General features: G+C 39.8%; 1 protein-coding gene across 2 annotated transcripts; it reads right to left on the bottom strand.

Moving 5' to 3' along the window:
• Nucleotides 1–585: 585 nt before the first annotated feature.
• On the bottom strand, nucleotides 586–26,620 carry wu:fc17b08 (ligand-dependent corepressor). 2 transcript variants are annotated; one of them, XM_020651004.3, is made up of 7 exons: nucleotides 26,429–26,592; nucleotides 17,273–17,338; nucleotides 16,285–16,364; nucleotides 15,986–16,118; nucleotides 15,426–15,746; nucleotides 15,244–15,340; nucleotides 586–6,801 (listed from the first exon to the last, which is right to left on the bottom strand). In XM_020651004.3, the coding sequence occupies exons 1-7, from the start codon at nucleotides 26,523–26,525 to the stop codon at nucleotides 2,379–2,381; spliced, it is 5,217 nt and encodes a 1,738-aa protein (XP_020506660.2). In that variant the 5' UTR covers nucleotides 26,526–26,592; the 3' UTR covers nucleotides 586–2,378. The 2 variants fall into 2 exon arrangements, with proteins under 2 accessions (XP_020506660.2, XP_020506661.2); XM_020651005.3 differs by lacking the exon at nucleotides 586–6,801 and adding an exon at nucleotides 6,993–13,708 and having other exon boundaries at nucleotides 26,429–26,620.
• Between the last annotated feature and the right edge of the window lie 890 nt (nucleotides 26,621–27,510).

Raw genomic sequence — 27,510 nt, 5'->3', positions numbered from 1 at the left:
TTTTACAACAGAAACAGATGTTTGCCAGGAGCCCTCCTCGGCTCCACCTATTAGTCTGTTTTTTTTTTTTTTTTTTTTGTTTGTTTTTTAACAGATCCAAAGTTAGGGTTAGATAGCATTTTCAATATGGAGACTGCTATCATTGAGCTACACAACACCTTCTCAGAAACAAATGGGAGAAATCCCTGAGACTATTACCATTATTTACACAGTCTATAGTTTACATCTGAACTTAAGACTCGTCTTCTCATGAGCAGATCACTCAGGACACAAATGAACACCCAGTGAGAACAGTGCCCATTACTTCTAGCAGTGACTGGACTTGTTAGCACACTTAGCTTAAGACTCCTCTATTCTTCACAACTTCTTGAATTATTTTATCTGTGACAAAACGAGCATCAGTGGGCAAAAATACTTGCATTTAAATGTATAACATGTTTTCTTTCAAGTATCTAAAGCTTGTTAGTTTTCATCTTGTTGCTCGATTCATTTCCTTTGTTTGGTCCCTCTAACAATATGAATCAACAACTGTCTTATTAAATAATTATACTTTGGGGGGAAAAAAAGGAGACAAGAAACCAATCATAAAATTCAAACATCTTTATATCAATTCCAGCAAAAATACAGAGTTCTTAACATAAAGATGCATCATTCTTGGGATTACCACAAATAAAGCCGTTATTTCTTTTCTAATATACAAAATCAAGATATTTAAATAGCAACTGTAAAGAATTAACATGTTCAAGTCTGGTATTTGGTGGGCTGTTGGATTCTTTCTAAATGCATAAGCCTACATGGAGTTCTTAAATAACAATAAAAACATGACAGACATGTTCTTTTCATTTCAGATGTTTTACTCTCTAAAGAGAAATGACCATGATTAAAAAAAAAACACAAAAACACACTGTGCTAAAAACTGTATTTGTTTTCCTTTGACAACACACCAATGCAAGTTAATATTGTGAAAATATAGAAACTTCACATTCTGAGAACATCTGCCAGACAGTCAATGACAATAGAAATATTAGAATATAAAACTGCAACATACTTGGGGAAAAAAAAAAATCAAATGTAGGATTGGAATATTCCATGATTTTCATTTCCAACTTGTGACAAACCAGGGACAATTTTATCACCTAGCTGTTAATGCTTAAGAGACCATAACCTTCATTCATATCAACCAACAAAATATACAAAGTTTTCTTTGTTACTTTGAAATATTTTGATACATAAGTCAGTATTACACAATCGTCTGCTTTTCAGCGAAGCTCTTTGACAGGGACTGAGTGTGCATTCAAAGTGAGGTTTCAAAGATTCTGGGCTTTCAGTTCTAGAAAGGCAACATCCTAAGAAGTTGCAGAGACTGTCTCCATATTGACATTTCATGCAGATAAATAAAAACCAAGTGAAGTCTCTATTGTGAGAAGACGGCAACGGGTTCAACGGTCAGAAGTGACTACACAAGTACACAATGAGGTTACTGACCCAAAACAACAACAAAAGCCTTTGCATGATGGTACATACAGAGGACATCAGTTTTTTTAATATTGCATTTAACTTCTAAAACAACTACATGAGAACCAATTTATGTTAATGCTGTGACCGTGGGGGGGGGGGCATGAAAGTAAGCCTCAGTCAACAGGAGATTATACACTTGAAGCAAGAGGTGGAACGTAAAAATGTGCACACTGGGGGAAGCAAACACAAGTCCACTGCCTCTCCAGAAAAAGAAAGCTGTTTTTACTAAAGGACAGGACTTTTCACATTTTTACACATTCTATTTTTTTTTACACTTCATAAATAAGGCACCTGGTCACAACAGTCACATATTCACAATGTTGTGGTTGGAAGACAGGCTGGAGATACAAGCTGCCTGGTTACTTTTAGTTAAGATATCTACCATCATATAGCAAGCTCTCTGATCAGTTCAGTGAATGCTGTCATCTAAAACAATAATTACACTCAACATGAGGGGGGGGGGGGGGACAAGAAGATGAAGGGATTAAATGTCACCTTAATAACTGAATTTTAAAAGTAGGGATGAACAACATCACAGATTGATGCAGTCTGACAGGCTTCGTTATCTCCAGCCATGTCATAAGAGTGCTGAAACACAAAGCCATACAGCGACTGCATCTGCTAGACATCATGTGGGACTTTAGTGTCGTCCATAAACAGAGCAAGCAAACATTTGCGTTTTCACACTGAATCTTTACAAAAGCATAAATCGATTTCCGTTTCCTCTCGACATTTCTGCCTTTTGAAAAAAAGGTCTCCTCTGAAGCGGTTGTAGAAAATAGATACTTCTGTTACTTCTAAATATATAGCGGATTAAAGAAAGTCACAAAATAAAGATGATCTCTCCCTGCCGGTCTCTTCTATTTTGCAAGCGATGTCCTGGTGCGCTTGGCGGGGGTCTCTGGAAGCTGCTGAGCTCTCTTCGTCGGCGCCTTAACTGAACTTTTTGGCAGCGAGGCCGGGCGTCCCCTCTTTGTAGGAGCCCTTAAAGCTCCACTTCTCGTCAACGCCGGTTCGTCCACTTTCCTGTCTGGTTTAGGAGATGCATTTTGAGACTTCATCGACTTTGTGGTCCTCTTCAGAGCAGGACTTGTGCTACCACTCGCAGGGACCACAGCCTCCATTTTTCTCTGCGACCTTGTTAGTACCTGGTCAGGTGAAGCTGGAACCACGCTCTGTTGAGGGGTTTCAACAGCAGTCTCTGTACTTCTGATTTCAGCGACTGTACTTTTTGACTCTTTCGGTTGAATTCGTGCAGCATTCATTTTATTCACAGCTGGTTTTTCAACCTCTACCTTCTCGGCTTTTATTTCTTTTTTACTGTCGACCTTGCTTTTAGATGTTTCAGCAGGGTTCTGGTCGGGTTTTTTAGGAGACCCCAGACGTAGAGAACTTCTCTTTGGCAATTCTTTTTTAGTCGTTTCTCTTGGCGCTTTAACACTGCTCTGGGCTTTGACGACCCTGTTTTGAACAGACTGCTTTGTCGTTTTTTTGTCGGCCAACGTTTTGCTCTTCTGTAGTTTAGCTGCAGGCTCTTTCGTTTGTTTACTGGCAGGTAGGGGTGACTTCTGCGCCTTCAGTGATGGTTTCAGAATTGACTTGGCGGTCGACTTTGTGTTAGCTAGTCTTTTCAAACTGCTAGTTTTGATAGTTTTTGAGGCCTTATTCAGTCTAACATTGGTTTGCTGAACCTGCATTTTCTCTCTGATGTTTGAATATTTTCTCAAGATTCTTGCACTGGCTGGATTCTTTGATTTACCAGAGGATTTGTGAGTTTCACCTTTCTGTGCACTGGCTTCAGCAGAGAGCGACTTAATAATAGTCTGAGTTGCACTGAGGAGTTCTCTCCTCTCTTTCCCTTTGAAAGCAATTCCCTCTTGCTCCAGTGCTTTAGCAATCAGTTTCTGACTCTTGGGGTTGCTTTTTACAGGAGAGGCAATGGCAAACTTCTTCAAATGTTTCTTTAAGCGCTCTGCCTGTAGGCTTGGAAATACCCCCTGAGAGGTCCCAGCACTAGACGAGCTGTGGAAGCACAGCTGAGTTTCTGAAGGAAGACGTGTATTCACCTTTTTGACGATGACAAGGGACTTTGTTTCTGTAGAGTCAAGGAACCAGCGACAAATGCTGGTGAGATTAAAACCTTTCATGAAGAGCATTTGAACTGGTGAGTATTTCTGGTGCTCCAAAGACTTTGATTTTTTGGCCCTTCGTTTGCTCTTCCATATGGCTGCCTGTCTGTCTGCTTTGTTTTTGTATTTTATCACTGGCTGACCCTCTTTGTCCATTTGCACCCATCCTCTTTGCATCTTATCGTACTTATGGTTCAGATTTGTAATAAGGTGTTGGTTTTCTTCTCCAGTAAGGGTCTCAAAGAATCGGTTCGTTTGTTTTGGGGGCTCACGTCTAGGTGTAACAAGAGGGTTGGCTGAGCTGTGGGGCAATCCAGATGAAGTAGATGCTGGAGGGGACTTCACCTGGGCTTTAGTCATTCTTTCTGGTATTATTCTGACAGGGGAAGCTACTTCACTCTGTCTAGCAGCTGCAGTGACTGTGGGGGCATTAGGTGAAGCCAATCTTTGTGATCTCAGAGCTGATTTCTTGTTGTCCACTGGTGTCTGAGTAACAGACTGGGGGGACATCCCAACCTTACTTCTCTCACTCCTTAATGGCATTCTTGTGGGTTTCTCAGACACAGAAGAACTACTATCATCTTCCATTGCAGACCAGTCCACTAAAGATGCTACACATGGCTCAAGGAGCAAAGACTCTACTTCCGTTCTGTGAACACGTTTACCTCTCTGTTGTCCGGTCTGTGATTGCATCTCAGTCTTTTCAGGACTTTGATTTTCTAACGGACTTGATTCCTCACCGCTTGGTTGCTCTGCCTCATTCTTACTGTCATCTTCTGCAGCCTTTGCTGACCCTGGTTTCTGTTTAGCTTGCAATCTAGTTTCTACATCGTTCAGTATTTCTTCAGAGGTTGTCTCTACTGGCTGGGTTTTCTCAGTGTTTAACTCCACCGTTGTCTCTTGGACTGCGTTCGGTTGGGACTGTTCAGTGGCTGCGGGGAGGGATGAAATGACTTGTGGAGCAGTGACAGGAAGCGAAGGAGGAAGGGGCAGTGTAGGTAGGTGCTCTGTAGAAGGAGCAGAATGGGTAGCAGCAGATTTTGATGGTGAGATGGAAGAGATATTTGATTTGGGTGGTGATACTTGAGATTCAGCAGGCGTCTGGCTTGTTCTAAGTGGACGCTTAGTTGACATTTTAGTGAGTATTGTGCTGTTACTTGATTTACGCCGCAAACTCCTGTCACTGGCTGATACAGGTCTTCCGTTAACGTAACCCACTACAACGGTTTCTGTTGGTGGCAATTGTTTTGGCGGAGAAATTACTGTGCCTTTTTTTCTGCGCCAAGGCGGTAATTCCTTCAAAAGCGCATCCAGTGTCTTAGAGGACAAGTCATCACTGCCATCCTCATGACCATCTTCACTCTCTGAAGGTAAAGCAGCTGCTTCAGAAGTTTTCATTTCTGACTCTTCTGTCATCAGCTCCTCTGCTGACCCTGTGGGTACGGACGTTTCTCTAACTTCAGCGTTGTCAGTGTGTGCCTGTGTCTCTGGCTGCATTTCCTGAGGTCGCTCATCTTGTACTTTCTCCATTGTACTTTCCTCTGTCTCCGTCTCCGTCTCTTCCTCCAGATTTGCCGGCTTTGGGGTGCTGCTACTCTGCTCAAGGATAGGCTCACTATTAAGAAGTTCCTCTGATGAAAGCTGGGACTCAGTTTCTTCCAGTATATTATTCTGTAGAGGTTCTAGGACTGTTTCTGCTACAATTTGCTCTGTACTGTCATGAATCTCCTCTCTTGGCTCAGGCTCCTCGTCTTTTCCTGCTTCAGATGGAGCCTGGCCACAATTCTCTTGAAATCCAGTCGTCTTCCCTGAATCAGCAGCTATATACTCTTCTGCATCTGTGTGTAAATCAGTTTCTTGACTCTCTGTAGGTGACCTTGTCGGAGATGGAGGAACAGACTGACCCTTGCTCTGACTTTGATCGGTCTGACTTGTTTCAACTACAATATCTACTTCACTGGCTGCCACCTCCACAGCATCTCCTGTTCCTGGGATCACACTCTCATCCAATTGTTCACTGGACATTTGTTGGATCATTGTCTCCCTGCATGCTCCAGCAAAAGGCATATCAACAGGGGGTACCCCTTCAGGTTTTGAAAGTAATTGTTTTGGGGTGACCAATGTGATGAGCCCTGTCATTGGATTAGGGCAGTTGCCCCTCCTTGCCAATGTACGGACAGTCTTTAACTCCCAGATTTCATCTGAAAACATGTGTCCTCTAGTGCTCTTTCTAGCATTGCGACGTGGGACCATGTTACTCTGCCTTTCTTTAAAACACTCTGTAATTGGTTTGTCAATAAAAACGATGTCACAGTGGCCGAGATCAGGGTCAACTATTCCCCTATAAGCTGAGTCCCTGATCCGATGATCAGAGGACGCCCTGATGGTCTTTCTGGCGGTCCGTGGAGAGTCTGGAGGAATGGTCATATGCACTGAAAAGAGTTTAGTTGGTGAATCTTTGGCGTGCTGGAGTTCTCTCTGCCTAACTTGAGACTGACTGTGTCTTTTCATAGAAGAGCTGAGTCTAGCACTGTGAGTCTCTGTTCTGCTGGATGAATTCGAGTTAACCTCTCCTTCCTCCAAAGTGTCAGAGAGAGATGAAAAAGAGGCATTGAGCACACATGACAACCTCTTCCCAGCCGCAACATTGCTGGTCATGATTTTCAATCTAAGAGGTGCATGATCGCCATGACGGTTGTTCTCTGTGTCTACTTGATTAGCGTTGGTGGTGGCCAACGTCTGGTTACTCCCTAACCCAGAGCTGCGAAGATCCAAAGCAGGGCCAGCAGCAGATGTTTTCAGGGATATGTCTGGAACATTTTTCTTTTCACAGCTGCTTAGGATTGAATAGGACGTATCCTGGACTTCTGTTTTAGGAGTGGATTCACTGGGAAACCTCAACTCTGAGAATGACTTCTCAGGGTTGACTGCATGGGATTTTGGAGTGGAACAAGTTGTTCCCTTGATCCCGGAGGTAAAGATAGAGTCTTGCTGGGAACTGGAAGATCCAAGTGCTTTGACCTCAGTCTGTAGATAACCTATGGCGTCTACTATCTGTCTCTGATGGTGGGGACAGAGTTTGGCCATGAACTGTTCCAGTGTGGAGGTGGACTGCAGGTCTTTTGTCTTTGAAACACACACATCCGTAGACTCACTGAGGGGGGAAAAAAGAAAATAGATGTAAATGCACATCTATAAGAAGCAACAATGGATCATGCAAGTCATTAATGTTTCAGTATCGGATTGCTGCAGATATATTTCACTTCCTCTCTACAAGTCTCCAATAAAACTGTCTAAATTGATGGAGCTGAATGACATGAGAAATAACTCACAAAGGTGTCATAATGTTCATCATTGCATATTTATTAGAAGAATAGGTGATTTTAAAAGTGAATCTTTCATCCGGTGAACTTGACCAATTACATTGTTACAGCTAATACATTTTTTTTTCTTTACACAGTGTTGACTTTTGTTACAGTATACATCAAGAAACATGCACAACACAATTAGTAATGGTGGGCCACTTTGATTAAAACAGATCATCACATGTTTACAACTTCAAAAGAGCAAATACATGGGGGAAATATTGATTACATAGTTTTTGTTAAGTTAACGCATTTTGTAACACGTGCATAAAAAGGTGACATTTAGATACAAGTGCTAAACAACTAACGGCAAATCAACCAATAAAGAAAAATCGAGCATGGACGAACATATGTTGAATTACTTCAATTCCAACATCTTTGAGGTTTTGTTTGTGCCAATACAAATCTTTAATCGGCCTAAAGGGGGCTGGCATGTTTTTTTTTGTTTCGTTTGTTATTTGGCTCAAGATTCGTCAGTGAGGTAGGTAGATTACAAAATTCTCCAATACCTTTGGAGTATCTATACCATCACATTATGCACGAAATATATCATTTTATAACTCTGAAAAGCTTTTTTTTTATTTGTTAAATAAAAGTCCCATCCAGATTAGTCAAGATAAGAGGAGTGAGTACAGAAATGCAACCATATCTAGATTCCTGAGGTGACATGTCACAAGGCTGTGTTTGTGTAATAAAACATAGAAATACCCTTTTTCACATCGTTTGTATTCTAATAAAAAGACGTGCAGGCAATTGTAAGATGATCAAGTAGTCAGAAAGTTGACTAATATTTGATAAATGCAAACAATACGAATAAAATGCTACCGTTTTATTTAACTACAATTAATGCAACATTGCAAAACAAAAAGCTTATAATAAACTTGATTTGACAGACCAAGCTGAAATCTGTAACTCTTCACCTTTCTGTCTTTGAGCCATAGCAAAGATGGAGAATAATATCTAGAGTGTTAACAACGCCCTGAGCCTCTCTCCAGTGTATGTTTCCAGCTACATGGCAAATTGGAGGTGAAATATTCAGGGTTTAAGTAAGTAACAGAAATGTGGATGTTTTTTTTTCCTACTTGAGGAGCATGCTGGCCCCTTTCAGTTTGAGTAATAGCAACAACATGTCTCGGGAAAAGAACAAGAAAGCAAGTAGAGAAGTTACAGATTTCACTTTTAAATCCAAGGTTACAACCCATATCGTCACAGTTACAGCACCGTGTCTTGGGACTATTTGTTGAAAACTTTTTTTTTTTGTAATTAACAGAGGGCTAAGAGAAGAACTGAACTGGAAAGCAGTTTGATAAAACAACCACTGGTCAACATCGTACCTGCACTGAGGCTATATTGACATTCATTGTGTAATTAAGTATAAAAATAACACTAAATAGATGACGTTTTATTATATTTCCAAAAAAGCACGCCAAAATATATGACATGAAATTTTTAGAGATTGAAAAATAAGTTTCATAAGTTAAAAAAATAACATTTCCTACAACTGGAACCTGACCGTTCCATTTGTTAAGCTAATTAACTTCACTTCCCTGGTTGCAATGTATAAGGAGTTAAGTGAGGTACCTGAATAGAACGGTAAGTGTACACGTTTCATCCCTGAGGGTTTAACTCTCTCTCTCTCTCTTGATGTAGCATTGCAGTGAGGAACTGACACAGAGTACACGCCTTTTCCTTCCCAAGGAATAAAATAACCAATCTAACAAGCAGAAGCAAACCATGTCACAGCTCATTTCCACAATAGTTTACAAGCACACTTACACAGATGTGTTAACCTATCCACAACGCCCATATGAGGTGTATCACGTCTCTAAATGATCTGGAAATCACAAACTACTGTATAGGGAGTTATCATACACTTTGAAATGAACCTTTAATACGATTGTGAGCAGGCTCAGTGATATTCCAGGTTCACAGTTTATCTAGCAGATACATTGTAGACTTGACGGTAAACACACCAATACTTCACTATTATCAATAAAACATCCTCAAAGATAACCTTCACCTTATACCACTAACTGTCCACTAACAAATATGATCAAGACAAATCATGCAATATTTCCCCCGTATCAATCATATGTAGTTAATCAAATATATATAAAATATGTACATCGTTGTTTTTGTTTGTTTTAATGGACAGGGATACTCTTTAGTTACTTGAAAATCACACCTATGAAGACTTCTGGCGTTCTATGTTAAAGTTTGTCTCAGGCATAAGGTTCAAAGTCTGGTCAGAATAAAGTGGGATCATCTCATGTCATCCCTTCACATATATCATGTCAGCAGTGAAATATACATTTAAAGCATTATCTACTTTTCTTCATAAACAACTATGAGAAACATTTTGTTTTGTTAAAGCCATTTACATTCATGGTTACTTAAGAGGTGATAAAATCATTTCATAATTATATTGATTAATGAATACTGCATTAATAAAATATCTCATAGACCCATGTGAAGGTTTTGTACGAGGGGAGATGGACCTTTCCCCCCATTTTTAAAAACAAAAGCTTTAGTTTAAACTGTTCCCACCACCATTTAACCCGTAAAAGAAATTAAATATTGAGAAGAAGAAAACATTAAATGGATCACAGTGCAACGACCTATACTGGATACACTGAACTATTTACACATGGTCAGAACTGTTGAATAGATCAACGTAAAGACTCAAAGGATTTAACCATGAACTGCATGTTGTTTGCATTAGAAAATGCTACATTAAATAACTATGATAATAAAAGGAGAATGTGATATGGGGTTTTCCAGATGAGGTAGTTGACTAAAAGATTTGCTACAACAGACTTTAAGGACGGCAAAATCCTGATTCGCCGGTCAATAAAGTGTTTGTAAGTGTTGAAGATATAAATAAAAAAATGTATTACAGTGTTTGGGTGAGAAAGTGACGTGCGACTTCTGTGAAATGTAAGATGATTGTCAATGCGTAAAAATATGATTCCTAAGAGACTTCCTTCTTTAATTTATTAAACATCTTAAACTGTCTCATCAGTGTTTTTAGGACGTTATATAAGTATGTTTAATCTGCTGTTTAGAGTGAAGGCTGTTAGAAATGATGAAGACTTTAACTGAAATTAAAAACAGCATAGAAAATAAAAGTTCCTGAATGTATAGCAACAGGTTGCGCAGTTTGAGAGAATCTTAGATTTAGCCTGTATAAATAAAACGATACTTTTCTTACAGCGTTATTAAATACCAGTGTAAAAGTCCCTGAACTATCCATCTCTGCTCAAGTAACTCAACATGTTTACAGTCCAGGCTTATTGTACATCATTTCTGAGTTAAATGCTTAAAGTTAATGAACCATGTTTCTCATCAAAACATCCAAGTTCCTCTACACAACTTTGAGTTAAGTATAAAAGGCTGTAAGATTTGAAAAAAAAAAAAAGAATCGCCGGCGTTTTCTAGAGCCATGTTTCAACCTGATGAAAGAACAATGGGCCATGATCCCATATTCCTGAATATCCTGAGGTATAAGTGCACAATGAGGCAAGCTGATATAGAAAAAAGATGGATAAGTTCCGCTTCTGCCGAGTCAACCAGGCAAAAATTCAATGAAAATATCATGGAATTGCAACAGTGAATAGGCCACCAATTCCATTTTTACACGAGGGCACTATGCACCAACTTTCTGAAACGTTTCGTTATAAGGAGACGCCGTCTACCTGAGCTTTGGTATAGCCAGAAAAAAGCCCGACAAGGTGGTGAAGGTAGGAGAAAGTGTCCAGCCACACCCTGGCATGGACAGGACGGATACTTTATGGAAAATAGCCGAGATATGAACCCATTCTGCAGAATTTTGGAAGCAGCAATAAACTGCAAACCATGAATACAATAGTTCATGCAAATCACAGTAAGTCAGGTCATTCTTAAAGGTTTGCCTGAGATATTTTCCATTCAGCTACAAACATGTGAGCATTTCTATTTTACTTTGATGTATTTTCATTGAATTTTCGGGTTACTGGAGAAATAGGTGTTTGTTGAGGATGAGGCTATATTTCAACAGTGACTACGAGGTAAGCTAACTTTGATAGCTGGCAAACGTTAGCAATCTAGCAGAGTCAGCGAGTTTGTTAAGAGTCCATCTGCGAGTATTGCTTGATAATGTTCCTTTTATAAAATAATGACTTTTATAGCTTTTAAACAAAAAAACAACACAACACCTAGTTTGTTAATCTACAATCTCATGAACACAGGACTGATATAATAGTATAGATCATTTTGAAGTAAACATTTGAAAACATACCTGAATGTACTTTTATATTTGAGCGTTAGGATGTACCTGACAACAAGAGCTTAGCTTATTCACAATCAGGGACCGTGAATAATTAGGCCACTAAAACCTCCTCATAACACCAGGCGAGTGTGGTTGATTTACCTGAACATATAATTCTGAGTAATGCGCAATGGGCAAACTAAATGCTAATGCATGTATAATAGGTTCTGCGTGTACAGAATAAATAATGCTTTTGCATCTTTTTTTTTTTTTTAAATATCAAAAGAAGACATCCCAGAGAGAATACCTGAAATCTGAAACGACCAGCCGAAAGAACTGAAATGCTCTGAAGGCTTACACTGGCACTGAGATGCTACTTGAAACTAGTTAAGGTAGGTTGTGAATACATCTGAGAGTAGGTGACACATAACTTGTCAGTAAGACATCCTGAAATGTTTCCTCAGAGGGTTTTTTGGGTATGTTACCCTTCCCCAAACGAGGTGACTTATTGAGCAGATGGTTTAGTAATTAAGAATATCTGTATCTGAGGTATATTTACAGTATGTGTGTACATTAATGCTGTATCTGATAGACTCTTTCATCGGATGGCAAGTACTGCATCCCAACCTGATTTGATCCTGAGTGTAGCAAAGGCAATGAAAGAAAAAAAAAAAAAAGATTCCATTCCAGAGTAAATAGTACAGACAAAATATAGGCAGCACCAACCTGTCATGCTTGTGAGGAAAACAAATCCTGCTCTTAACATCATGCTATTCAATCAGACAACAATAATAAATAAATATTCTGAATATCTGTGTTTGCAACAATAAATATTGAAAATATAGTAGTGTTTGGACATAAAGTTTTCTCTCCAGTGTTCATTATAGCCAGAAGTGCATTTGCAAAACAGGGATAGTCATCGACACACGAATCATGTATACTACATGTTTTACCTGTATGTGCAGGGCCTATACACACATGGCATAGACATAGACGTCTATGCTAATTGAAAATTTAACCAAGTGCTTTAAACAGTACTGAGGGAAGACACCGAGGGGCGCCACTTCCTTAGACATGATTCAATTGGCTCTGTGTGTTACGTATACATTTATAGAGCCAGGAATGCTTATTTTCAAATACATAATCTTATATAAATGTAAATTCTTCACATAGAGCAAGAATGCCTTTCAGGCACCCTGTGTAGGGCAATCAGATTCTTGGAGTGTTTAGGATACATGGCCAAACACATATATTAGTGTTTTTAGGATTTAAAGTTAAGGGGTAGAGATTAAGTTAATAAATATTTTTATTCCAATGTAAGTGCTTCTCACTACTCTTAAGGTTTTATGGAAAAAACAAATCAGTAACCACTGCTGTCTGGCAAATGCAACATCTGTGTAGTTAAAAAGTACATCATTATTAGTACTTCAGGGTCATATCACTCATTTGACGAGAGGCTTCCATCATGGGAATCATTCCCGTTCTCTTCAGATGCACTCTCTCTTTTCACAGTAGCAACGTGCTGGGAGTTAAGGAGGTCCTTCCCCTCCATGGACAGTTGAACATCCTGCTCCTCTGCCCGGCTGATCAGCTTCAGCTTCTTTTTGGGGGGATGTTTCAAGGTCCCCAGTCGCTCTTTAACTTTGTATTCCAGGGTGCTGTGTGGGATGCCATAGATGGATTGAGCTTTAGACACGCTCATTTTCCCACCCATCACCACCACAATGGCCTCTTCAAGCAGCTCAGTGTTGTACTGACGATATCGCCCACGTTTCTTCCTTGGCTGCTTGTTAGCCAAATCTGACTCCAAATCTAGAGGACAGCTTCCCCCCAGAGCTTGGCGGTCAGTATCATAAGGCCAGTATTCCTTCTCTGAACCTGAGCTACTCAAACCGCCACTGTTTTTTTTCTGGATCTGTCGGGGTAAAAAGGATCGATTGGTCTTTCCCAGACCATTTTCACAAGCTGAACCTGAGTATTCAGTGGACAGGAAATCCCAAGTTGGATCTGTTCCTGTGGACAAAACCCGCACTTGGGGAATCTTGAGGTCAAAGGATGATGGCTGAGAGAGGTTGAGGTCCCTGCAGGCCTCCTGGAAGTTTCCTTTCTCATAGGCAAGTGCCTTTGTCAAAAGTCCAGAAGCTTCCAACAACCTGGGTATGTCTTTCAGGTGCTCACTAGCCTCGCTGTTGGTTTTGAGTTTGAGGAGGGCCCCAAAACTCGTTTTGGAAATCCGGGAAGCAGATCCATTTTTGAAAAGGTCAGAGGGTCTGGAGCTGAGAGGTGACTCTGGGTCGCTCTCCAGATCGGCTTCCTCTTTGATGTGCAGCGAGTATGCAAGAGATGAGGAAGGCTTATAACGGTTGGAGTGGCCGATATTCTCCCTCCTCCTCCCATCCTGTAGGCTCCTCATAAACAGCCCGACCTGTCCGTCCGCTCTCAAGGATCGCCTGATTGGATGGAAGGAAATTGGGTGTAAGCAGAGCTTGCACAGTGCCTTTTTTTTTTCTCTTTTCTAAAGGAGGATGGGTTGGGGAGGGGAGGATATTGGCCACTCCTTTATTATATGACCTTGCCTTGGTAACATCACTATCTTTTCAAATTATTAAATGTGCTGTAGTGTGAGTGACTTTTAAGAACAAAAAAGGCTCGAGTTCGAAAAACTTTTTATTCGCTTGTTGTGATAACTTTACAAAATCGGCATCAACAAAAGCAAAAGGAAACAAAAAAATAAAAGAAAGGGCAAAGAAACAATGAAGATGAAAGCAAAGGAAAGGGCATTAAGTGGAGTACATAAAGGTCTTCCTGTGGCTCAAAAGCTTAGCCAGGAGGAGCGATTATTTGTCATTGCAGTAAGGCAGCTTTGCATGTAGGTGTTTAGCAGGGCACAATAACGATGCCATAGAAAATGACTAATGTAAATAAAGCTCTTGACTTTTTGTGTGACGTTACCACTGAACAAGCACAGCAATAAAAGAGTAAGCCAGCAGAGGGTGGTTGTATGAATCATAATTCAAATCGACTAATTACACTTATACATTCATCTTATACATTCATCGAGAACGTCTACAAGATGGAGCGCACGGTAAGTAAGAGTGAAAAGGTTTTAACATAAAAGTTATGTTTAGAATCTAAATGGCCGAATTACAGCGAGTACTCTAAAATCATGCCATATTTGCTTTACAGATCGATAATAGCCTTTTTTATATTAAACTGACGATAGAGTTTGACCCTCAAAGCAGCAGAAGCGTGCCAAGCCAGTGGTCCTTTATAACTCCAAATATACTCAGAGGTACATTCAAGACTAGACGAGTGGACAGTAAAGAGGCTCTACAAGGTTACACACTACGAGGGGAAAAAAATGAATGAAAATACAAAATCATAAAACTTGTGTAGATAAAATGCACATAATCATTGTACTTTTCTTTATCTGTATTTTATCCCATATTTAGTATTTCTTTTTTATAAGTTTGCACCGTAGTTCAGAGAGAAATGATTTTTTGGAATTTTCTGTATGTCCAGTATGGATGGCAAAAGTTGAACAAAACAGAAGACTTTGGTTAAAGATTTAGTTTCAAATGTTTTATCGGAGGACAAATTTCCATTTTATTTCATTTTTAATCAGAGACAAAATGTAAGCATGAGTGAATCTCGTCTTAAGACAAACATGGTGTCATGTTTGATGGAAGAATGTGTGATGAAAAAAAATGTGAATGAAAATTAAAATTGCCATAAAAAAATTAATCATCTTATTTCATGTTTCTCGTGGCTGAAAACATTTCTGTTAGCACAACCCTTTTTGTTTTTACATTTCATTTAAGCTTTCAAATGGTTGGCTTTTTGTAAATATCAGGACTAGATTTCAGGAATCAGTCAATGCATGAGCACTGATGCCGCTACATAACACCTGTACGTTTCTAAACACTTTTTTGTCTTCAACCTAAACCTCAGTCTAAAAGGACGAAGTAAAAGAAACATATCTTACCCTTTGATCGTGGTTACGGCTGGAGAGAGGCAGGGACTTCTGACAGGCAGGATGCTGCTATAGCGGTTCTTTTTGATTGACAGGTCAAGGACTCCATCTGTTTAAAATAAAAAAGGCAGGAAAAGCTGAAAACCGATGTAAAGTTAAGACTGACATTGGTGCATATGTTAAGTTCCCTCTACCTTGGTCACTAGGCGTGGCCAGGGGCTTCTTGATGGTGAGGTCAAGAGGAGCATCCTGGTCAGCCATGAGGAGCTTGCTGAGGACGGGGTTCTGGTTGTGTGCAGGTCCAGCCAGGGTGGTAGCAGGGCTGGTAGAAGGGGGAGCCCCTGAGATCAAGGGCGGGGTCGGCAGGCTTTGGTCAGAGAGAGGCTGAGAATCTGAGCAACTGTCCTGAGAGGAGCTGGTTTTTGAGGTATATTCGGCAGCAAACTGTTTGATCATTCTCTGAAGGATTTCTCGAGCCACTACTGGAATGTGGGGGTCCGAGAAATTTGGCACATCTGGAGGGAAAAATCAACAAGCCACAACTGTTAACTATGCATTACTTTACTGAACTGAAGTGACAGTAAACGCTCACAAACCCTGCTTTCATACATTTAGGAATAAAGCCAGCTTTGCACGTTTGTATGAATTCATTACAAGATTCACATTTAAAGAAAGGCCAATAAAGAAATTATAGATGTAAACTTCCTGACAAAGTACACTAAGCCCACTCCACCACTGAAACGTCATGACTTACCTTTTCTGGTGAGGACTGCATGAAGAAATTCCTCAGCTTGTTTCTCTAGTCGGCTGATGTTGGTCTGATCTCTAACCTGGAGAGGTTTGGGTGTGTCATCAAGACCCTCGTGGCTCAGGCCAATTAAGTGTTCCTGTTGAATTAAGAATGTTAATTGATTTTTGGCCTTCAGATTTCACACTCTCTCATCCTGATAGATGAGACACATTTAATGCATTCATCATCAAACACACTGTAGTTTTTTTCATCGAGAAGTGAATGAAAACATAAAGAAATATAGATTAAAGAAATCATCTTACCTTTACTTTGTCTCGCCTTAAACAGCAGAATAGACAGTTTTCATCAAATGACCAGTCAGACACTGTTGTGGGCTCAGAGTCTGCGGATGACAGCAACGAAACACAATCGTGTGATTAAAACTTTGTTTAAAAAGAAAAGATTCCCTGCAGGCGAATACACAAAGATTCAAGTTCTGTGCTGGATATACTACCCAGGATTTTTCACTATACATTAAATTATGACATGAACAAATATTGCTGCTGATGCCAGAGCTCTATCACGGCAGGTGGGCCACAAGTCATTTTGTAAAACATATTGACTTTACAGACATTAATTAATCTGAATTCTCCCTGATTCTGTTTGTATGTTGCAAATGTTTCCATTTTACTTGGATAAAAAAACTGTTTGTTTTTCAGTACAGTGTTTCTCTTTCTGCTTAATCACTAACACGACAACTGTATCGTCCAGCTGCATCTTTAAGAGACAGTTTAAAGCTTGCAGTGTCCTGTACATTCATATTTGCATTGTTCAGAATCAATGAGAGAACAGATGGCAGAAATGTTAGATGGAAATGAATTCCTAGGCAGAAATCAAAGTTTAAATTTGTTTTAGTGAGACTAGCTTAGTTTTCAGCAGCACTGTTCCACAACTTGTGTCATAGAAAGGCTGTTTAGACTTTGACAGTCCTCTCAATGGTAATGAAATGAAAACCCAAATAATACCCACTATTGTGTCACTGACTTCATGCATTATAAAAATGTCTGTAGGACACTGTAGACTTTTACACTGGCCCCACGCCATCCTAAACACCAACTTTGTAGGAACACAAGGCATCTTCTCTTCTGCAGCCAGAAGGGCTGACTTGTAGAGAGAATGTAGTTGGGTACCAGAGGGTACAATACAGCGGCATTGTCATATGAAGCAGAATACACGCTATGCCTAGATTATTCACATACACTTATAATAATGGTCACTATTAAGATAATGAACATGGACTGGAATTCCTACCTTTAAATAATTGGAGGTCTTGAACCAGCTCTGGACCAAACAGACCATCGAGAATGCTTTCAAAGCCTGCGGAAAGACATGAAGTTGATTAAATATTTAGTTGTCAGAGGAACATAGTTGGACAGTTGGACATATACACTGCCAACCAAATATTCGTTTAGATTCACCCGTAATCAGGGCTGGATGCGGAACAAACAGCAGCAAATACAGACACTCGATGAATCCATGTTAGAGACAACCGTTTCTGCCCAAGGGCCCAAATTAATTTGATGTGCTCAGAAACAAAATAGTTACAGCGTGCTCTACTGTACATCGCTGACATCTCATGTGATAATGTCTATTTCATTCACTCAGGCGTGCTGTTGCCTGTCTATTTCATCTTGACAACCCCTGAGAGCAACCACACGCTTCTGTAAAAAAAACATATTATCAGCTTTCACTTCAGGTTTTTACTTCAACACTTTTTACTCCATCCTCCTGTTGCCAAGCAACTAAAGCACCTACTGAGTTGGAGTGACTGCATGTTGATACATTAAAAAGAAACAAGACTGCTAGGAGATGGCGTAAGGGTTTATTTTAAAATGCAAACAAATTGTAAATTCAAGCAAACCTGAATCCTCACTGAACGATAATTTACATTTAAACAAGTTACAAAGCAGTCTGTAATCGCAAAACATCATCTATAGCATCTAAGGGCTGAGGAAAGATCTATACATTACTGATGAGATGGTAGTATCCTACTGTCCCAGCTGTTTTAAAGATATTGTGCATCACTCTGCACACGACTTTGCTAAACAGTGCATTAACACAAAATGTAATGTGTGTTTACAGCTGCAGGGGTTGTACGTCCAATTCAAACTCCCGACATGCATTAAATGAAGAAATCAAGCGCTAAAGAGGTCAAAGGTAACATCTGTCTACTCGACTGGATCTTAATGGGAGAGTGCATAGTTCTTAATGCACCAGGCAGTAACAGCATGAGAAGACAGTTCAAAGCACAACAACACAACAAACCCTTGTTAAAAAAGCTTTACAAAATACTGAAAATTACAAATATCTGCATAGGCCTCAATAAAATAAATAAGACAAGTTAAATTAGCCAACACATGATCAAACTTTACATCACAGCAAAGGCCTACTTACAGAATATCTTCACAGGTAAGTGAGAAACAAATACCAGCCCATACTATCCACTCTCTTCCTAAACTCAGAGTGAATTCAATGAAAACTGTCATCTGTTAAAATGCCCTCGCTCTGCTTCCCTACAAATTCCCACCCACTTTGCAACAGCCAAACATGAAGAGGGAGCGGGGGGTGGGGAGGTGGGGGCAAGTGGTGAAACACAGGCTTGCCTATAGCTGCAGCGTGAGTCTGTTTCTGGGTTAGTGCACAGGACTTCAGCTGGAGCTATCCAATCCTATTTCTGAAATTTTTCAGAGGCAGGGGGAGGAAAAGTAGGTCATCCACTTTCGTTTGACAGAGCAGTGGCGTGACATCAAACTACTCTTCAGGAATTACGGTTAGGGCATTTTAAAAATGTGTCATACTGTACACCATGACTTTGAAGCAATTTTACCACATTACTACTGACAGAGCAAAGTGTGATGCAGGGGCTGACGCAGAGAGCCTCTTGAAACACGACCATTTTGGGAGCGGCAACCTAAACTTAAAAGGAAAGGCTGCTTATACTGTATGTGCAGTGAATACATTATTGATGACGTATATAGCCGTCATGCAAGCTCTATAAAATGAGTTCACAAAAACAGTGAGAATGGCCCCAATTTAAATGGCTGAATAAAAGAGAATAAAAACAGCATTATGTCACTAAATTGAGTATCCTACTCTAAACTATAATTGAAAATAAACAGACATAAAACCCCATGTTGAGCTTTTGAAAGGATGTACTTTCTGTTTGAGTTGACATTCACCAATTAATTAAGCTGAAGAGAGAATTAGGCCACGATTGAGCAGCTACTCTGGTTTGATGTATTAGTGATCACCCTCCAGATACAATAATAAGCAGGAGCTACAAAAGGTACAAAATGATAATTAGAAAAGAAGAAAATGATGCAGGTATGATGTGCCACCAGGCTTTACAACCAATTATATCCAAACTTAACAGGGACTAATGAAAAGACAGGGCAAAGATTAAGATAAGTTAATGAGGCTGGCAATCATCTCTTGCCAAAATGGGAGGGAATCACACCTGCAGGCCTTAGAACATGGAGAAAATGTCATTGCAGTGTTGATGCTCGCAAAATTTATTTATTATAGGATGTAGGAGGAAGACACTAATGCCAATCATCGAGCTCTTTAAGAGGAAAATGATGATTCAGACCCATTTAGCTATTTTCTTGTTTGCAAATGTTTTTTACTCTTAATATTGCCTCCAGGCATTTAAAGCGCAGTGAAGGCACAGATCATTTCTCAGAGGTTTATTGTACAAAATGGGAGCATTTCCTTTTAACAACATATACAGATAGCAATAGAGTGAAAAGTCTCTTTTTTCAGGCCATGAAGGAGTGACTAACTAAAGATTTCACACTAGTGGGGGGGATGTCATGGCTGGGAAATTGTCCCACCACTTGAGAAAACCCAGTTCATACTTATGGAGTATGCTTCATATCTGTTGGGTTCTTACTTTCATTAAGAGGAGGTTGTTGGCCATCATCTTGTCAGTCAACTGCGTCTTAACATCACTCTCTTTAAATAACTGAAATCTAAAACGGGCTACTCTGTGCTTAGTTTATAACTGTAGCATTCATTGTTTTAATAAATATTTATAAAGAACTTAAAAGACTTGATGTGAGGGTGTGGCAACTAAGGGTCAACTTGTGAAAAGTTGTTAGCAACATGTGCCACAACGTGATGTAGCACGGGTAACACAGACACCCTCAACCAACTCCTAACGCCGACCTTACATCGGATCTGATCAAATTGGGGACGATTGAATAAAATGACTTGAAAACATTTAATTTCTTCTTTTTTTTATGAAATACTCAGCTTGGAGAGTATCGTACCTACAGCTCATTTACATGTTTTGGAGTGTTATTATTTTGCCAATTCTAAAGTGGAGCCTTAATCCTTTAACCAAAACGCAGAACAAAGTCTGCAAAGTCATCTGCAAACTAAAACAAGCGCACAAAACTAACGTCTAATTACTTTCCAGCTTATGTAAGATTGGGCTGCACACACACACACAGGCCATTTGAGAAACATATGAAAAATGTATGTCACACAGATGCAGAAACCATGAATTTGCCTTTAGCCTTCATGTGACCTAAATCTCTAGCCAATCAGAGAAAGGAACTGAGGGAATATTTTGAGATTGTGACACCCTTGTCCTTTCCGCCAGCACTTAGAAAGAGAAATCCCGCAGATCTAGGATCAGCTTAACCTCCCTAAATCCCAACCTTAACCTATACAGCATGTCACACTGAATTGAACATTATGTATGATAAACCCTTCTTTACTTCTTAGTGCTCCGGGGGGTTGTGTAGGCAAAAGGTCAGTCTTATTTTAGAAGGCTATGCACACATATTTGATGTGCATCACATGATGGTACACTTCATGTTCATGGGTTTAAGAAAATGTTGGTACAAGAGAAACTTCAAAATAAATGGCTTATAAAAGATTCTAGTTTCACATTCATAAACACTGTTTTACTTAAATTCTGGCCACACGTTAATATTTTACACTGCCTGCAGACTATAAATAAATAATTTATGTTATGTTCTTACACAAAAAAACAAGACAGCACGCAAGAGCTGCAGAGTTTATCCAGAGTGATCCAAAAATCCAATCCTCAACAGCTATTGGATGTATTGTGAAAGACTTTCAAGTTCAACCTTTAAAATCTCTTATTTCAGAAACCAATTAGTGTTACAGGCGACAGAAATGTAACTGGCTTATTTGATTCCCTTAAACCTCATTCTAGAGACTGCAGTACTGTATCTTTTGGATGACCCACCCTTTCTGCTGTAGCTCGAGTGCTGAGGATGTACAGTGCTGCATTAACCCCCACTCAGCCCATCCCCCACTGTAGCTACTGTACACATGCTGTCTCAGAAGGAGTGACCACAAGCTTGCAGTACAGGAGCTTCCCTAAGCTCATTTTGGTGTGCAGCCAAAACTAACTTCCCTTAATCCGTCACCTTTCATGACAGCCTTTGGAAATACAAGCAGGATTGATCTAGTATATATTGTTCTACCTTTTAAAACTGCATCATATTTTAAATCGTACTGATTCTCAGATTGTGATGCTCATGAGAGGGTAATTTTGTATGAAGAGGGTCACTGATATCCCTGAGCAATATTCTATGAGCATGTAAGATGGGGCCGAGGGCTGGGCATGAGTGCAGAGATGACAAAGTTGCACAAATTAGTCGAGCTACAGTACGTGACTATTTTCATCCCCAGTCAGCCCATCACACAGAGACCAAGCCTAAAGCCCAACCATCTAAAAACCATTTACTGTTGTCTGCTTTGCAAGCCACAAAAAAGGAACACACTGGAGGTCAGACATACAAACAATGGAATGAGGATAGCAGTGTTTGATATGTCATAACACATTGTGTTAATCACAAGCAAAATAAAGTACTTGAATCACGCTATACAGTGGGCAATGTGTTGCCAGCTCTGAGCAACATCTATAGCGGGGGAAAACACACTCCATGAATACTTAACATGATCTGATGCAAACTGACAGTCAAATGATGTAACACAGCGCACAGCATAACTTTGAATAACAAATATGAGACCTCCATGATTTAAGCAAATGTGAAAAAAAAGAGAAGGCACGCACACCAATGTTTGCCACAGCATACACATGGACACATACATTCAAAGACAGAGCATTAAGGATGAGACCATTACGGCTGTAAGCCGTATTTTGCAAATGTTAACAAACCCCAGAAGTCTTTTAGGAAGATGTAGGACAAGTGTTCATAAGAGGGGGCATGCTGGAGCTGAAAATGGGCCAGCTGAAGTTTAAATTATAAACAAGACAATCTGCCTGATGTCAATACTTGCTTTTAGTTTCAGGAAATCTTTAATTCCACTCGCCCACATGTCCAAAAGAAAGCATGAATTATTGTCATTCCAGGCATTTTACAAATTAGCTCATGCTGTTGCTGTCCAAATTTTGCCGAAACACACAAAAACACACATTTTCAGCCACACAGTTTGCATGTGGGAGCCGCTGGTCCATGAACACATGTACAGGCAAACATACAGACAATTGTTGTTGCTGTTCTAGGGGACAATTGCTCTTGTCTTTAGCCTGCAGTTTAACTGCTCACATTAAATACACAAAGACAAAATGTCCATTTCAGTGTCAGCAGGGTGGTGGTGGCGTGCAGCCCTCTCCACCAAAAAGCCAAACAAAAGTATGTCCTTGTTGTCATGGACAGAATATGCCATTCTGCAGCAAGCAAGCTGATGCTGTTGTCATGTACTTTGCAGCTTTACAATTAAAGCCCAAACACAAGGGACATTTGTCAATCATAAAGGGGGGACTGAGTAGCTCAGCTGTCCTCAGTCTGTGGTGACGAATCAGAAAGCTTTTATTCTCTTCCCATTTTGCTTTCAATAATGAGCCCACCTAGTATGACGGCCTTTCAGCTGAATACGTTTTTATGGACCACTCATCATTATTACAGTCCACAATTCTATTTAAAGTAGGTGGTGCCAGGTGCCAACCACTAACAATGTGCAGTTAAAGACCCTACTATCATATCAGAGCATGAGATGTTCATTCATATAAGATGCATAGATCATCATTACTCTGAACCTTAGCTTTGATTGAACTGACTGACAGATACAAGCAGAATTCTAAGTCATAACTGCTCTTTGTTTCATGTTTTGATGTACGTCTTGTAATTCATGTATTTATTATTCATTCATTCCATCTATGAAGTCAGTATCCAGGGTCTCAGTAGTGTATTTCAAGCCAGATTCTCGACTCTCAAAACTCGTAATCTCCCGCGGTCAAACGCGGCTTTAGAGTAAACAAACATGGCGTACGACGATCAAGAAGAATTGATGGTGGTGGTTTTTCATCTCTTGTTGTTGTATAAACACTCGTGTTGTTGACACAAATCAACCTTTTTGTCCTCCATTTCTGACGCTGTTCTAACTCTACACGCTTCACGTTTGCGGTCGTCGCCACAGCTGTGTTTGTTGTGCTTCAACCAGCTTGCTTCCTGATTGTCTATTGTTCCTTTTCAAGTGACAATTGAGTGGGTGCTCGGTTGTTCTTGGTGTTATCGCCACTCAACAGGACTTCTGATTGTAAATATTAAAAGAGCCATTTGTAACTCTGACACACAGAGTTTAAAATTTTTACTGGAGTCCAAATGTAAAACATTGGAGAGAGCTGCCCCCCCCCCCTCCTCGATGCACACACAGATTGAAAGCTTCAGTGTTTATCCAGCTCTGCATTGGTTTTTAAACATTTTTGTGTTCCAACCTCTCTCCATTTTCAAAAGCATCTCCAATATTTATCCTAGTTTTACCACTTTTCTGGTGTTGTGTGATAGACTTTTCTAAAGTTATGTGTGTTGGTGAGTTTGAGGTGAAGAAAGGGTTATATTCTATGCTAATGTTTACTGCTCTGGTTTATAGCGTTAAACCCTTTTACTTGTCTCCTTGAGTGGTAGTAATCAAATAAGGAAACAGGTTATAACAACTATCCCTATTTCAAAAGATCACAAACTCAGGTTACTTTGAAACCTTCTTAGCCAGCCACTGAGTAAGTCAGATACTTTTATGACATTTCTTTCACAAGACACGTGACTAAAGATTGAACATGTAACCATACAAAACAAAAAAGTTTATAATGGGTGTTAAACCTCAAACATTATCATAAAGAGATTTAGTGTCATCTCTTCCTGTGACTATACTCCAATAACGGATAACACAATTCTGTACTTCTATAGTAAATGCATGGTGAACACACTAAACATTTCAATGAGATCTAAAAATAGCAGCCACTTTGTGTGAGCTTGATCTAATTTGACATTTTGAGATCAGCAGTGTCAGAGGTAGCGATCTTGTTTTCAAATTATCGTTTCTGTCTTGCCGTTTAAACGCTGTTTGGATTTTTTTCTCTTGATATCATAGCAACAAAAAAAAAACTGCATGCATGTTAAGACTTAAATAATTGTTAAATATATTCATACAACGTCACCCAAAAACATTAGACTAACAAATGTATCACACAAATTTCTTATCCTTCTAAAAACAGGTAGCTCTACGTAATATAGTAACTTAATAAAGAGTGCAACATTTAACATTAAAATGAATTAATTTGTTCCAAATTTGACTTTTACACTGTTAAAAGTTAATATGAATTTCAGGTAAACTAGGGAGAAAACACCTGGATATTCCATCGTAAACATAAAGGGTAACCTAGCAACTGTCTGCTTCTGTTTTGCATGAATAATCCGTTTGTGATGGCACAGCCTGTCCACATTGGCTGTTGCTATGTTAACGCTCAAGAAAGAGACTGGCAAGGATTTAAAATAGCCTTTCCCTCTCCTCTGAGCTCTTCAATAAAGCGGTGTAAAACTACTCGTATAATTAAGAGCAGTAGGCCAAGTATCACTTATAATCATCATGCTGCCAATGGAGTGAGATCTTTAATGAACTAAATGTATTTAGAAGGAAAAAAAAGCCTCAGTAATAAAAAAAACTGAATTACCTAAAAACCTCACACAGCCATGGCCAAATGTTTAACAACTTTTGACTTTCCTCCAAATACAGAAACGAAACTGCTTCGCATTTTCTCTGTTCACTTTCACCCTATCAATATCTATCATGCAGTGAGTCATGTGACGACAATCAGTAGCCTCACATTGGTGATATTACAGCCCGTTATAGTCTGTTGCTGTATACTAAGCCATACTCTTACTACTGCTGTTACAGATCGCTGTGTTCGGTCCAAAAGCTGAAGGTATAGTAGTTGTCCCTGATGGGGGGGGGGGGGGGTACTGTATTACTATCTGTTGTATTAAAAGGGGCTTTCTAAAGATAAAGGGAGTGCAGGTTTATCAAATTTCTTCTATTATTGTTGGAATTGCAGCAATGTGTTTAGCCTATAGTGAAAAGATGAGGATGGGATACATGATTGGGACTCACTGAGAAGCATCCAAATTTGCAGGATTGATGTTAAAATGGACGAGTTTGAGTCACGTCTAGCTGAGGACATATTATAAATGTCTTTATTGGGGAGGGATTCATCAAAAAAACCAATCAGTGATCCCATCCGGACTGTGGGATTTGTTTTCTGTTGCACCAAAAGCCTAGATGTTGTGATATTTCACAGGAAAAGTCCAAACTTGAATGTGCAAGCTTTAAACATTTCAGTCTGATCCATGGTAGTAAACCTATAACAATACACCAAAAAAAGCCACAAGATGACTGTAAACATTGCCTTTCCAAGCCTCACTTACCTGTTTTGCTACCTCCCACCTTTCATGCTGCTTTAACTGTGCCATCTCAAATCTATAATTCAGCCCAAACAACCACCCTCCACCCCACGCACATAAACACAACAAGGAGCTTAACCCCTACATTTATCAATGTCGTGTCATGTTTATTTACCAATGTTTGAGGTGTATTCGTGCATCGTCGACGAAAATCGAAACTCCCCCCCCCCCCCCCCAGCAGCAGAGGGGTCTCAACCACTTCCTCGATGCAGTAATGCGCGCCCCCCGGATTTCAGTAAGCTAAATGTTGACTGAAAACATCCAACACGGGCATTTGCCGCCCTCCCCCCATCCAAAATACAGTATCATCACACGGGAACGCGCATTTTAGCAAACATATCGCGTTTTAGCCGAGAGACACTCCCTTTAAAGCAAGCACGGTGCCCTTTAAACAACGTTAACGTTGCGCTCGTACATGCGTAAAGTCTACATTTTGGACTTACGCACAGTCAAACAGAACGAAAACAAACCAAGTAATGCAATACGGAGACAACGAGCAACATCTGACAAACTGCAGCGAGATGGAAAGAGTTGAGGACAAAAAAAAGTCGCTCGGAGATGCCCCGAGTGAGTCCAGTAAGAGCTGGTTATTTACACCGATAACGGTCACACGGAGGCGGAATTCAACCGGTCGTCTTGAAGAGTGTGAAACTTGCGTTGTCCTTACCTACACAGTGAATGAGTTTGTGCCTCCACGAGTCAAGTTCCTGCCGAAAGCCGCGCCTGTCGATTGTGCATTGCTGCCTTTTACACTGACTCGCCATTTTCTATGGTTCTTGTCTGGCGGGCACCAGCACAGCTAAGCACGGGAAGAGGAAGCGCTGTGCTATGTGGACGTGCGCGCCCCCGCGTCGAGGAGGAAGTCACTCCTCTACACGGGGGGGAAGGGGAGAGGGGGAGAAGGGGGGGATGCTCGCTAATTCATCATCCGTCATCACGCAGAGTAGCCAAACAAACTAAAGGAAGATTATTATTTTTTTTACCATCATTCATGTTAAATTGATATAGATACAAACATGCAATCTGTTACATTTAGCCATACACTGTTAATAACAACCCAATCTAACACCATAGGATACATTTAGCAGTTTCACCCTAAATTCATTTAGCATAAGCTAAGTTTAAAGCAGGGGTCCCCAAACTACGGCCCCTCCCCACATTTGGCCCGGCCCTCAGAACAATTCAGAATGCATTTTAAAAATCAAAATTGTAATTTTTTTTTTTTTTTTTTGTCATAGGCCTATAAAAGTTTAGCATTTCAAATAAAATGTTCTTTAGCTGTGAACTTTTATCATTATGAACTCACATGTTAGGGAAGAGAACATTTGATTCAGAATTCAGGGTATTTAACCAACAGTGGACTAATTTGAGCACTTTTATCCCTTATGGACACTTTAGAAATATTATTTTTAACCGCCCAATACCTGACTGTAACTGTTTTATTTGATTTTAATGACTGACTTATCATTGTAGTAATTTCAAGCTTTTAAATTATTTTAGTGTATATATTTTATTGTTCTTATTGCTCTTCTATTGATTTTATTTTCTGTAGTAGCTTTATCTCATTTCTCGTTGTTTATCATTTATGTTTGTTTTCTCGGCACCATGAGGGTCGCCCTCAATGATCTCTCCGAGAACTTAAATAAAGGTTGATGATGATGGTTTTTTTTTTGTTCAACGCAAAGACAAGGCTGTTTTTGTCTCATCGGTCAAGAGGCGGTGGCTGTTAAAAAAAAGCAAAAAATGAAA

Source organism: Labrus bergylta, chromosome 10 (assembly GCF_963930695.1).
Source record: "Labrus bergylta chromosome 10, fLabBer1.1, whole genome shotgun sequence".
Taxonomy (NCBI): Eukaryota; Metazoa; Chordata; class Actinopteri; order Labriformes; family Labridae; genus Labrus; species Labrus bergylta.
Note: the sequence above shows the minus strand (reverse complement) of the source record. Positions and strands in the feature narration are given on the sequence as shown.